We start from the raw sequence: 12,970 nt of genomic DNA, 5'->3' as shown, positions 1-12,970 counted from the left end.
AAAGGAATTGACAGAACAGCAGACTGTTTAGATTCTCAGAGCTGAAGCCAAGAAAGCAGAAAGGGGAAGCTGCTGAGGGGGAAAGAGGGAGAGCAAGGTCAGAAAAGGGGGGCAAAGGGGAATCCATGGAACAACTGTGGAGGGGAATTTCTGAGCAGGCAGGGATTGTGAAAGTTCTGGGATAATAAATAGGAGGCAGTCGGCAATTACAGCACATGGGCTTCCACATTGACATTCCTCGACTCCTTCACATGCAATAAGAACAGCTGTGCACTTTCCGCTCCTAGCCAAATCTCAGCTCCTGCACACGGCCAGAGACTCGCTCATACGCACACCCTCGCTGTCAGTCTGCTTCCCTTCACCTTCCATGGCACCCCGTGCAGCCACACTACTGGCCCTCAGCCTGCTGATTCTCTGGACCTCCCCTGGTAAGGCTGAAGGAAGGCTTGTGGGTGGGAGCAGGGCAGGGGTCGTCTAGATCTCAGACTGCTTGGCACTGGACATGAGGGACACTGAGGTTAGGTCTGCATGGTTTAGTGAACCTGGGAATGCCTTTTGCCCTGTGTGTGCCTGTGAGTGTGGATATATCTGGCTGGGCCCCTGAATTTCAATGTCTGTCTCTTAGTGTATCCTAGGGCCTCTGGATGCCTATCTCTCTGCAGGCTCTATTTCCTGCTGCTTCAGTTTCCAAGGCAGAAGGAGAGAACAATGTATATTTGCTTAAGGCGGGGAGAATTGGAGACACTGAGGCAGAGCCAATTGTCAAAATATTTAGCAATTTCTAAGCCTTCTAACCTAACCTCCTGCTAACCTGCCCCAGCGCCCTACTCTCGCCCCTTCCCTATCAAGTTAATGCTGTGACCAGCATTAGCTCTTCATTTGTGGGAAAGTTGAGAGGTCCCGGGAGAGAGATTGGGGTGATCAGGACAGCAGAAAGGCATTTGTGAGGCTCAGGACAGTGCTTGTTTGTTTACCAAACAGCTTAGAAGCACTTCAAGATATTTAGCAACCAAGAGGGCCATATTGGTGCATACTGAATATCAGGTCTGGCTGCCGCCACACATACACAGGTGTTCTGAATCCCAGTTAGCGCTGTGGAACAAAGGTCCCTTTGTTCTGAAGCTACTTTCTTTCCTCTATCACCACACCAGCTCTGGGTGGTGCCAACGATGCAGAAGACTGCTGCCTGTCTGTGGCCTCACGCCCAATCCCGGGGAACATCGTGCGATCCTTTCGCTACCTTCTCATGAGGGATGGCTGCAGAGTGCCTGCCGTTGTGTGAGTTGTGGAAAGGAGTGCATCTAGCCTCCTCTTCCCTATCTACCCTCACTTTCTTATCTCCTCTCTCCTTGCCAAGCCCAGCCCTGTAAAGGAAGCCCCTGAAACAGGTTCTTAGATGTGGTCCCAACCTTTGCCCATCATACGTGGTCCTGCCAGGAACTTGGGTTCCAGGGCTTCTTTCTCTCTAACCTCGGACTCCAGGTTTACCACAGCGAGGGGTCGCCAGCTCTGCGCACCCCCAGACCAGCCTTGGGTGGACCGCATCATCCAGAGACTGCAGAAGAACTCTGACAAGGCAAGCCCACCACCTCCCCCCACCCCAGCTTTGCCTCCTCCCTCCGAGCCTCTGCCCAAGACCCCAGACTGTGACCTTGCCTCTCCTTCCTCCTCCAGAACAGGCGCCACAGCAGTTAGCCCATGACAGCCTCAGAGGGAGCTCTGTGTCTGACTGAAGGGATGTAAATCACTGTGACTCTGGGGAACCAAGGGCCAGAAGAGAGAACCAGGCCTCCAGCACCTGTGCACCAGACCTGACCCGGTCCGGGCAGGACCTGGAGTGCCGACGTGAGTGTGAATGAGTGTGAGTGTGAGCGAGAGGGTGAGTGTGGTGGGAGCACAGCTTCTCCTCCACAGCCAGACTGCAATGCTTCCAATAAAGTCCACTGGTGGTACCCACTGAACTGTCTGTTTGCTGTCTGTGCAGGAGGATGGGGTTAGGAAGAGGGGGATGGAAGGGCAGGATCTGTTTTCCATTCTGCATCGACCTCCTCAACAACCTCCGCCTAACACCCTGTATTCTCAAGATCAGTTCCCACAATCAGGGCCCCACTTCGTGTCTCCTCAAAGCCCTGTCACACTCCATGGTTCAGCGACACTAAACCTGTGTCAGTTCCCCAAACGATCCAAATTCTCTCATGCCTCCCAGTCTCTGCTCTCCAAGGCAGGTGTTCCAGCATCCAGGTGTCTCAGGGATCAGGTGTCAGGGTGGGAAATGGAGTTGTCAGGGATCAGCTCTCATGGCTGGGGGAGGCATAGGGGGCCCAGCTCTACGGCCTCGGGGGAAAGTACCTATCTACCCATGCCATTCCCTCTGCCTGGAACACTCTTCTCTCTCTCTCCTATCCGCCTAGCTTCCCATCGGGGTCTAGATGACTCTTCCTTCAAGAAGCCTTTTCTGACCCCAGGCTGTGTAAGGTAGCCTCCCTCCCTTTCAAGCCCCCAGGGACCCCTGCCCCACTCCCCTCATAGCTGGCATCACACTGAGTTATAGTGGGTAGTTTGTCAGCATTCCTGAACAGGGATTTTGTATATTCTGGTGTACACTGTCACTCTGTATATTCTGGTGTACACCAGCACCCTGCCTGGCATAAGGTAGTCTCTCCATAAATATTTGTCTAGAGAATGAATATGTGACAAAGTGTTCAGCAGCCAGGGGCAATGGTCCATCTATCCATACAAACTCTGACCTCCAGACCAGCCCTCCTCTCTCGCCCCATCGGTTTGGGCCAGGTACAGCCCCAAATGGGCAATCCTGGGGCCACACTTCTCAGGAATCCTGACAGACAGAACTGGGCACCAGAAATGAGAGATGGGAGAGCGCCAAAAGGATGGAAGAGGAGCAGCCAGGGAAGCCAGGGAGATTCAGCATGGAGGAACTCCACCATATTCCCGCAGCCCACATGGGTTACAGGGCCAAGACAACACTGACAGCAGGGCGGGTCACAGGGAAGGAGTCTCAGCTCTGAAGGACAAAAGCTCTGTGATCCTTAGGCTGCCCTGGGAAGAGTGAACTTCTCATGCCTGGGAAGAGCCCCAGAGAGGCTGGCCGGCCTCCCGACTATGGCCTCTGAGGGCCTGTCTAGCTGGGAACAAGTCCATGCCATTGGGGTTGAATGGCAGCTAGGATGCCAAACTGAGCATTCTTGCCCAGCAAGAGGAGCGATCATATACCAGATATACCTTATCTGGTAACAAAACCAGGCCTGGGCAGGCCTGGAAAGGGGAGAAGTAGTGAGAGGGCTGTGCCAGCCCCTCCGCACTGAGCTGAGAGCATAGCAGCTTCTTCCTCCCTTCTGCTCCCAGAAGCAAGCGTTTAAAACCTCAGATATCTCAGGTTTTGGGGTCACAAGGAGAGGGAGGGATGGAGATAGTTTGTAAGAACAACTGCTATGGCTGGGAAGTTTGGCTCTGCTGCCTGGGGGAAATTACCAATCCATCATGCACCCATGCATCCATCCATCTAGTTATCCCTGAATCCATTAGACCTTCATCCATCCTCCCACTCACCCAACCATCTACCCATCCATCCATTAAGCCATCTGTCAAGTCAGCCAGCTGTGGATTTCCAAAGGTTCCATCTGTGGATACCCTTTGGACTCTATGCCCTGTGCCTTAGCAGGCAGAGGACAAATATAAGTGTGAAGGGGACACACCGCCTCAAATCCTTCTCAGTTCCCAGTGAAGCCAAGTGGAGGCAGACACAAACCCTCCCTCTGGACCATCAGGAGAACACCCAGATAGGGTAGTGGAGGTGAGGGTGGGATCCCTGTGGAAGGTGCTACCAGGACAGAAGTCCCTGGACACGACTTCCATGACACTGCCACTGAGGGGGTACAGGAACAGGTCCTGTGCTCAATGCCCAGATGCCAATCCCATAATCCTATTTCTGTCCTTCACTGTGTGACTCCAGGCAAGTTCCTTCCTTACTCCTCCCTCCAAGGTCTTAGTTCTCCCATCTGTCAGGTGGGGAGGAGTGTGGTTTAATTTTTAAGAGTCTTTCCAAACAAAGACTGACTTTGGGTCTCAGTCTAAACCCCTGGCATTCACACAGGCTGCCCCAGAGTCACACATGCTCAGAAATGTCACTACTTCCTGGGGTCCCAGGGGACCACCCTCTGGGAACAAAGGGGAAGCTAAGGTTCAGGAGGAGAGAAAATAATCCAGAAACCAGGGAAGCAAATGAAGAATTTTGAAAAAGTGTGAGTGGCAGACACCAGAGCCCCTAGGGAGCAGGCATGCAGCCCTCCCCACCCTTTCTCCAGCCAGTGCCTTCCCTCCTGGCTTTCTCCCTCCCTCTTTTCCCCATCCTCAGCCATGAAACCCTCCTGGGCACCAGGGTTTATCTCCTTATCTCCCTGTCAGATATATGAGGGCTTAAGCCTAGCAATTTGGGACTTGTCTCATCTCAAACATTCTTAGCACTGTGACTTTATCTAATCAACACCTGCTGCTCCCTGTTTCACTGATTCACTGACAAGGGTAACTTCTTTATTTATCCAGAGTCCTGGTGGTCCAGGAGGCTACCTGCCTCCTTGATAATGATGAAGCTGCCAGCTCTCTGAGGAGTGTTGTGGACTCTTAGCTCCCCAATCAGGGAGCCTTGCTGCCTATAGGTAGAAACCTTCCTCTCTAGGGCATATAGCCCCTGCTACGGGTTCACGGCCAACAGCTGGGTGATACCCAGCAGCCAACATCTCCCTAAAGAGACCTGACATTTCTGCTCAGGGAACTCCCTGCTTCATAAGTTGACAAAACAAACAAACAAACAATAACAACAACAAAAACTTTGCTGTCCTGTCCATTGATAGAGTTCCCAGGGGAAGAGATGGGGCCTGTCTGTCTCCATTGCCAACACTGCTCTGCACAAGGGCTGACACAGAACAAGTCCCAGCATACATTTGATTAAACATGAAATTGAATATGCCTTTCCCACGATGCCCCTCTACCACTCACACCTGGAGCACATCCAGTTCTCAGGAAAGTGGGGCTGTCTCTGTTACATGGGTATTTGGTCAGAGCCAGCCCCATGAGGTTTTGATCACATTTTCATCATCTCATGTTCAATTTCTTGGTAAGCCCCACCCTCACACCCCCCTTCTCTGGCCTCCGGGAAATTCAGCAACAGCCAGAAAACCTTGGAAATAAAAGTCTCACAAAGGGATAGGACTCCCATCAGGGGAGTTTCCCGTAATAATAAGCAGGCACCTCTCTGGTCAGAGGACTTCCTCGATGGCCCCTAAGACTTTGTCCACATGGAAGGACATGAATCTATATACCAGCTAACTCACCACAAGTGCTTACCAGGTGTTGGGCACTGCTTCCAGTGCTATTGTCATTCTTATGTTGTGACTGAGGAAACTGAGGTACCAGGTTGGACAGCTGGTAAAATGGCAGAGCTGGGGGTCCTAGCTGGATAGTTTGGCTCCAGAACCTGTACTCTCAGCTACTACATAGACTACCTCTCTGAGTTGACCCATCTCCTAAGCAGAAATGGGAAACAATAAAGAAGGGACAAGTCTCAGGAAGCAGCACTCAGAAAATAAGGGAAGTCATTATTTTAGGGTACTAACCATGTGCCAGCGTCCAAGCTGAGTCCTTTAGGTGCAGTATACCATTGCATCCTCAAACAATCCTATGAGGTGGGGATCACTAGCCCCATTCTGTGCATGAAGGAAATTGAGGCATAGAGAGGTAGAGTGACTTCTCAAGTCCACTCAACTGATGAATGGCAAAGCTGAGCTTCTAGCCCAAGTGTGCCTGATGGGTAGCCCTGGGGCTGAGGGCCGAAAACTGAGAGCTGAGATGCCCAGTTGAGGTGGAAAGGCATGGCTTGCTAGGAAGAGCTAGATAAAAGCAAGGGGAGAAGCTGAAGGCCTCAAGCAAGACCCCGGTGCTTGAGCCCAGACACAGAGATGCCCCCTGGAGGACCTCCAACTTTCTGGACCTTTCTAGCAGGAGAGCTGGCTTTCCCAGAGCCTCCAGGAAGAAGTCAGCAGGGGTTCTCACGGTCTTCCCAGGCCTCAGTTTTCCCAAGTGGAGCAGTGAAGAAGGGGATCAGGCTACAACTATGCCTACCTTCTTACCTCCATTCCCAGGGAGTAACAGAAGCCAGGACCTGGTGATGTTACAAGGAAAGGAGAAATGGAGGGGCTGAGATCCGGAGGGTAGAGGTAGGGGCAGGACTAAGGGTCCTGTGGGCAGGGCTTCTGGAAGGAACAGTCCTCTCAGGGGGCCTCTGAGACAGCCTGGTGGGTCCTCTGCAGGGCAGAGCATCTGGAGACTGCAGGGGCAGAATCAGACTCTTAAAGGACCCACTTCTGAGAGCCACTTCTGTCTCCTGAGGGGCCAGAGACAGGCAGGACAGAGGAAGAGGACAAGAGTTAGGGCAGAAATTCTGAGGATCAGAGTAGATGGAGGAGTCAGACCTCTGGCCCCACTTCTCTTCCTAGGACCTTTAAGTCTTCACTGTGGCTCCTGTGGGGAGGCAGAAGATATGAGCCACCCTGGCTCCAACCCACTGAAGGAGGATGGCTTTAACCCCAGCAGCTTCAACACTGCCCTCCCGGGACAACCAGATTCCCCAGGGCTCTGGATCTCAGAATCATAGTCCGTGGAGATCTGAACTCAACCATTAAAACTCCAATCACTTTGCTGACCCTATACCTGTCAGACCATCAATTCAAAGATCCTCCCCCAAAAGGAAGCCACCTCTGGAATCACAGCTGCAGCTGCCCCTAGAAAACAGCCACCACTCCTACCACCACCAAAATGAATTTTCTGCTATTCTTGCTCCTTTGTTTCACTACTAGCCTCCTATGCACAGTCCTTGAAAAGTAGCTCTGATTAGCTAAGCCCAAGTCATGAGCCCAGGTCCTAGCTGCAAAGGGGCCTAGGAAAAAGTATGTGACCTTCTATCGGTAACTAAGATTCATATAATAGAAAATTCCACAAACCATAGAAAGGGATTAAGGTTGGGGGCAGTGAAAAAAATGATAAATATCTCTATAGTCCACCCTATGGCTATCCTACATCAACATACGTCCTTCTTCCCAAACCCTAGACTTCTTAAAAATTTAAGGATATCACCTAACAAATATCACTTTTGCTAATACAACCAAAAAAATTCACCCCTCCCCAAAAAGAGACTATTCAGAGCTTTTAGTCTTAGTTAGCTTAGGCTGCCATAATAAAATACCATAGACTGGGAGGCTTAAACAATGGAAATTTATTTTCTCACAGTTCTAGAGAAGTTCAAAGTCAAGGTGCCAGCATCATTGGTGTCTGGTGAGTGCTCTCTTCCTGGCATGCAGATAGCTGCCTTTTCCCTGTGTCCTCATACAGCAGAGAAAGAGATCTCTCTCTCTCTTCCTTGTCTTATAAGGCCACAGTCCTATCAGATTAGGACTCTACCCTTATGAACGCTGAACGCATTTAACCTAAATTACTTCCTAAAGTAATCCAGTTCCAGATACAGTCACATTGAGGGTTAAGGCTTTAACTTATGAATTCTGGGGGGACACAATTCAGCCCGTAACAATATCCAATCCTAAATCCAAGATCTCAGGGTGACATCCATTCCTCCTTCAGTTTTGTTGTAATTTCATCTCTCTGTTCTACACCTGATGATAACCAACACCAATACACTTCATTGGTCAAGACAGACTGTGTTATACTGCAGTAACAAATGACACCCAAGCCTGAGTGGCTTAACACAACAAAATTCTATTCTCTATGCATACCAAGCCTGCTGCAGGTCTAGGCAGGTCTTTAGCACAGCTGTACTCCATGTGGTGCTTCAACATTCCCAGCTGCCCTGATCTTTTGGCAGGCTCTTTCATCTCAACACATGTTTCCATGATCACTCCAGCCAGGCAAAACAGCAAGAGGAACCCTTAAGCTTAAATGTTTCTATCCAAAAATGACATGTCATTCTGTACACAGTTAATTGGCCAAAGTTCACATAGCCATGTCTAACTTAAAGGAGGCAACTGTCAGAAGTAAACCACAATCATGGTGAGTAGTAATGATATCACCACAATAACTTATATTCAAAAATGGAATAAAAGAGGATGAAAGGGAAAGGGATTCGATTAAAGAAATAGGGACATTTCATAACCAGAAAGGAAATATGAATAAAAGCTATAGTCGGTAGTTCTGAAACTGGTCCTGGGGCCTAACTAGCGTTCATCACTTCCTTCTTAGATTAGTTTTCTATTGCAATGTAACAAATCACCACAAATTTAGCAGCTTCAAACAATCCAAATTTATCATCTCAGTTACTGTGGGTTCTCTGCTCAGGGTCTAACCAAGCTGAACTCAGGTGTCAGCCAGGGCTGCTGTCTCATCTCAGGCTTGGAGTCCTTTTCCAGACTCACTGGGTATCGGCAGCTATGGTTATGGGACTGAGGCCTTGAGTTCCGTGAGCTGCCTGCCACTCCCTGCTACCATGGCCCTCTTTACAATATGGCAGTTTGTTTTTCAAGGCTAACATGAGAGCATCTACTGCTGCTTCTTATTTTTTATCGCTAGATAATTTTTTAAAGGGCTCACCTGATTAGGTCAGGCCCACCCAGGGTAATCTTCCTTTTGACTAACTCTAAGTCAACTGATAAGAGACCTTAATTACATCTGCAAAACATCTTCATTTTTGCCATATAGAACAATCTAATCATGTGAGTGATACCCCATCATATTCACAAGTCATAAAGTCAAAAAAATCCCCTCAAAGCAAGGAGATTGTACAGGGCATACACACCAGGGGGGCAGGAATCTTAGAGCTCTCTTTGCCACACTTCCTCTGTGACTCATTCCTTTTACCTCCAACTGGCACTTCAGCTGGTTGACACTCTATACCTGCTAAGGGACCTAAACCTTCACACCAAGGAATACCAGCCCCTGGCGGTCCTGCCTGATTAAGGTTACAGGAGTCTTCCATTAACTTTGACCACTGGGGATGGCATGACCAAGAAGTGCCCCAACTACCCCAGGGATTACCCCCATACACGCAGCCTCTTTCACCACTTATCCTTCGCCTGCCTCACCCACAATGGGATTAATCACAAACTCCTGTCCCTCTTCTGAACCTTTGCTTGCTGTTCATTCTACCTGGAATGTCCCCTCCCCTGCTTCAACCATCTTTAAGGCTCTGCAGACCTTCCTCCTCCATGTTGCCTACACTGCCTTCCCTCTGAGCCTTCCCATGTAGCTAGCATTCCTTCCTCCTCAGGGCTCATCTCCAGCCACATAGATCACCTTCTGTTTCGGGTTCAGGGGCCCTTGTCTCCTGCACTTCTCCCAAGCAAGTTCATCCCAGGCCCAGGAACCCTGAGACACAGAGTGGCCCAAATTGCAGGAAGTAAAGGAAGGGGTGTTCGGGAAACCCTGGTAGTGGCTTTATTTCAAGCTCCAGGGGGCAGGAGGCAGGGAAGCGGGGTGTACTATTGCTCAAGACTTCCCCCATTGTGATGTCTCGTCACTTCTGGAAGTCCTGTGCAATGTTCTACCCACACGCTGGGACAAAGGGCCAAGTTCTGCCCCTCTGACTGAGCCAGGACCCTCTGGATATGGACAGAGGGTTTGGAGGATAGGGTGTGAAGCAGACCCCTTCCCAGGATCAGGGACTTTCAGGAGCTGAGTCATCTGGTTTCTTGTTCATTTCGAGCCCAGACTCAAGCCAGAGCACCCCTTCTACAGGCCAGAAGCCACACATCCCGTTTTCTCAATACACTAGATGCCCTCTGCAGGCCCCATAAGGTTGAGAGCCACAAAGGGATAAACTGAACAAGCAGCTAGAATAAACATGATTTCTGAGCTTGGAATGAACTTGCTTGGGAGAGATGCAGAAAACAAGAAGCTAGACTTCTGAACTCAGCAAGCCAGACTGAACTGTTCTCACTGCATCCCAGTATATCGTAAAAAGAGAGAGGCCTCCTAATACTGGTAATATATGCTAGGTGACGAATGAGAAATGGGAATGGACCTAACCTTCACTGAGTGCCCATTTGTGAGTCAGGCACACGTACTATCTCAAGATATATATTATTCCCATTTTACAGACAAGAAATCTGTCACCTGTCCAAGGTTATAAAGCCGGATTCAAACACAAGTGTTTGAGTATAAAAATTCTGTTGTTTCCACTACGTTAGTAATAACGAATGCAAGGCATACATGTTCTCACTCCCTACTCATGTTCCCAACAATATCGATCCAGTCCAGGGATTGGCATACTTTGGCCCTTGGGCCAAATCCAGCCCGTCACCTGTTTTGTAAATAGTTTTACTGAAGTACAGCCATGCCTGTTCATTTACAAATTGTCTATAGCTGCTTTGGGGCTGAGTAGTTGCTACAGAGACCAGACAACAAAACCTTAAATATTTACTATCTGGACCTTTACAGAAAATGTCTCCCAACTCATGATCCAAACCCAGCCTCAGAATTAGAGTTGTCAAGCGAGACAAGACTTATTGCCATTGGTGTCTTAGCATTGAAGAATGGTTAGATAAATAAATGAATGGGATGGATGGATGGATAGATGGATGGATGGATGGATGGATGGATGGATGGATGGACGGACAGGCAGATGGACAGACATATAGTATTCCCCCTTTATCTGCCGGGGACACATTCCAAGACCCCCAGTGGATGCCTGAAACCACAGATAGTACTAAACCCTATATATACTATGTTTTTCCTATGAAAACATACCTTAAAAATTAGGCATAGTAAGAGATTAACAATAACTGATAATAGAGCAATTATAACAACATATTCTGTTGAAAGTTATGTGAATGTAGTCTGTTTTTTTTTTCCTTCTTCACAATTCCACAATAGATTTGTTTTTACCATAGATAGGAGCAACCTCAGCATATGATTTTTTCTCTTTCCTTCTTGAGAACTTTTCACTAAAAGAAAGCACTTTATGATTTCTCTTTGTCATATCCAAATTGCTAGTATTATTACTCTTATGTTTTGAGACCATTATTAAGTGAAATAAGGGTTACTTGAATACAAGCACTGTGATACTGTGACAGTCAATCTGATAACCAAAATGGCTACTAAGCAACTAATGAGTGGGTAGCATATACAGCATGGACAAAGTTTTGATTCACATCCCAGGTGGGATGGAGCAGGACAGATTTCATCACACTACTCGGAAGAGCATGCAATTTAATACTTACGAACTGTTTCTGAAACTGTCCATTTCATATTTTTGGACCATGGAAAGTGAAACCTCAGATAAGTGGGGACTACTGTATAGGTAGTATAAGAGTTTTGCTCCAAATTCCAATGTTATGCCATTTATAAACTGGGATACCTTCAGAAAATTAACCTTTCTGGGTTTTAGATTCCTCATCTGTAAAATGGGGATAATAATACAGTAATTATTATTCAGGGCTCATTCCACTGCAAATTACAAAAACCCAACTTAAATTAGCTTAAGCAAAAAGTTAAATTTCTCATATCACATAAGTAGATTCATTAAGATTTAGTCTACTTCAGCCCTCGTTGGTTCTAGGGGTTCAAATGATGTTATCTCCATGTCTTAAGTCGACTTCTAATTCTTTTTCTGTAGGGATCTCATTCTGATTATAGTTGCTCTTCTAGCAGCAGAAAATATGGCCACTGGAAGCCTCAATTCTAAATTTTCATAATGAATGATCTAAAACTGAGGTCCTCTTTCTCCAAACGTCGACTCTCATGAAAAGCTGTGATTAACTGTGCTTGTAACACATACTCAGTTCTTCAATACATTACAGTGGCCAGTGAATGGGGGGTACTGTGATATGTCAACAACACTGTGGTTGAGAGACCCACCAAAACCACATACAGTGGGAGAGGAGTTCCTTAAAGGAACCATTAATAGGAGCATAGAAAAGTGCATGAACAAAAACATAGCTCACAGCACTCTACTTCATAGGTTTGTTATGAGACAATGAATTTAAAGCGTTTAGAATGGTGTCTGACACTTAAGTATCAACAAACATTAATTATTACCATAACTGATAGTTGAATGGATGCATTCATAGATAGGTAATAATTGGATATATGGATGAATAAATGGAGATGAAGATATAAATAGATGAAAGGAAAGATGGAAGAATGGATTGATGAAGAGACAAAGATGGGTGAACATATGGACACATGGATGGATGGATAGATGGATGGATGGATGAATGCATAGACAGACGAGGCCGAAAAATTGGGCCCATAGTTGTTTGTCACATTATATGCTCTAGGGCTGACAGTGGGAAACAGAATAGCACTCAAAAATTAGTCTTTCAGGAGAAATCTGCTCCTCTGGCCTCTGTCTCGAGTCTCTCTCATCGGGTGGGGAAAGCACTTGCTCCCCTTCCCCATCTCTAGTTTCTTTGTATTGCTGTGAGCTGACCAGCCCTCTCCTCAGAAATCCCCTCTCATTTCCCAGAACAGGGAAAGAATGGTAGAAGGGGGTGCCCTAGGCCAGGTGCCCCTCAAGCTATTCCTCTGACCCAGCTTTGGGCATAGGAAAATGGGTCAACAGGAAAGAGGGTTGGCCAGGCCAAAACAGAGAAGCCTTAGAGTCTTGAGATGTGAGATGGGGTTGCTGGACCTGCTTCCAAAGAACTTTCTCTTTAGTTCTGCTTGTCCAAGGGAGGAGCAGGTCTCAGATGATGGATACATAGGCACTGTGATGGGCCTAGGGAGACTAAGGGAACCTGGGAGGGGACCTTCTCCAGCCTTACTCTGCTTCTTGTGATTGTCCTCAGGGAATCGGGGGGCGGGGGGCAGCTGGGTCCCATTTTCCCCACTCTTCCCACTGCCAGGTATCTTAGGACCACAGAGAAAAGCTGGAGGTGAGGAGAAATCTGGGAAAGAGGAAGGCACTCCTTACCCTGACCTCTAATCCCGAACCAAGCCCTGACTCCTAGCC

General features: G+C 48.0%; 1 protein-coding gene across 1 annotated transcript; it reads left to right on the top strand.

Annotated features, from left to right (window-relative positions):
• The first annotated feature begins 230 nt into the window (after positions 1-230).
• Positions 231-1,695, top strand: CCL19 (C-C motif chemokine ligand 19). Its single transcript, XM_011381524.1, has 4 exons — positions 231-428; positions 1,152-1,278; positions 1,483-1,576; positions 1,675-1,695. Exons 1-4 carry the CDS (start codon positions 368-370, stop codon positions 1,693-1,695), a joined length of 303 nt encoding a protein of 100 aa, XP_011379826.1. The 5' UTR covers positions 231-367.
• Positions 1,696-12,970: the final 11,275 nt, after the last annotated feature.

The sequence above is a fragment of the Pteropus vampyrus genome, unplaced genomic scaffold, assembly GCF_000151845.1.
Source record: "Pteropus vampyrus isolate Shadow unplaced genomic scaffold, Pvam_2.0 Scaffold436, whole genome shotgun sequence".
Taxonomy (NCBI): Eukaryota; Metazoa; Chordata; class Mammalia; order Chiroptera; family Pteropodidae; genus Pteropus; species Pteropus vampyrus.
The sequence above is the reverse complement of the archived record's forward strand: the minus strand, read 5'-3'. Positions and strand labels throughout refer to the sequence as shown.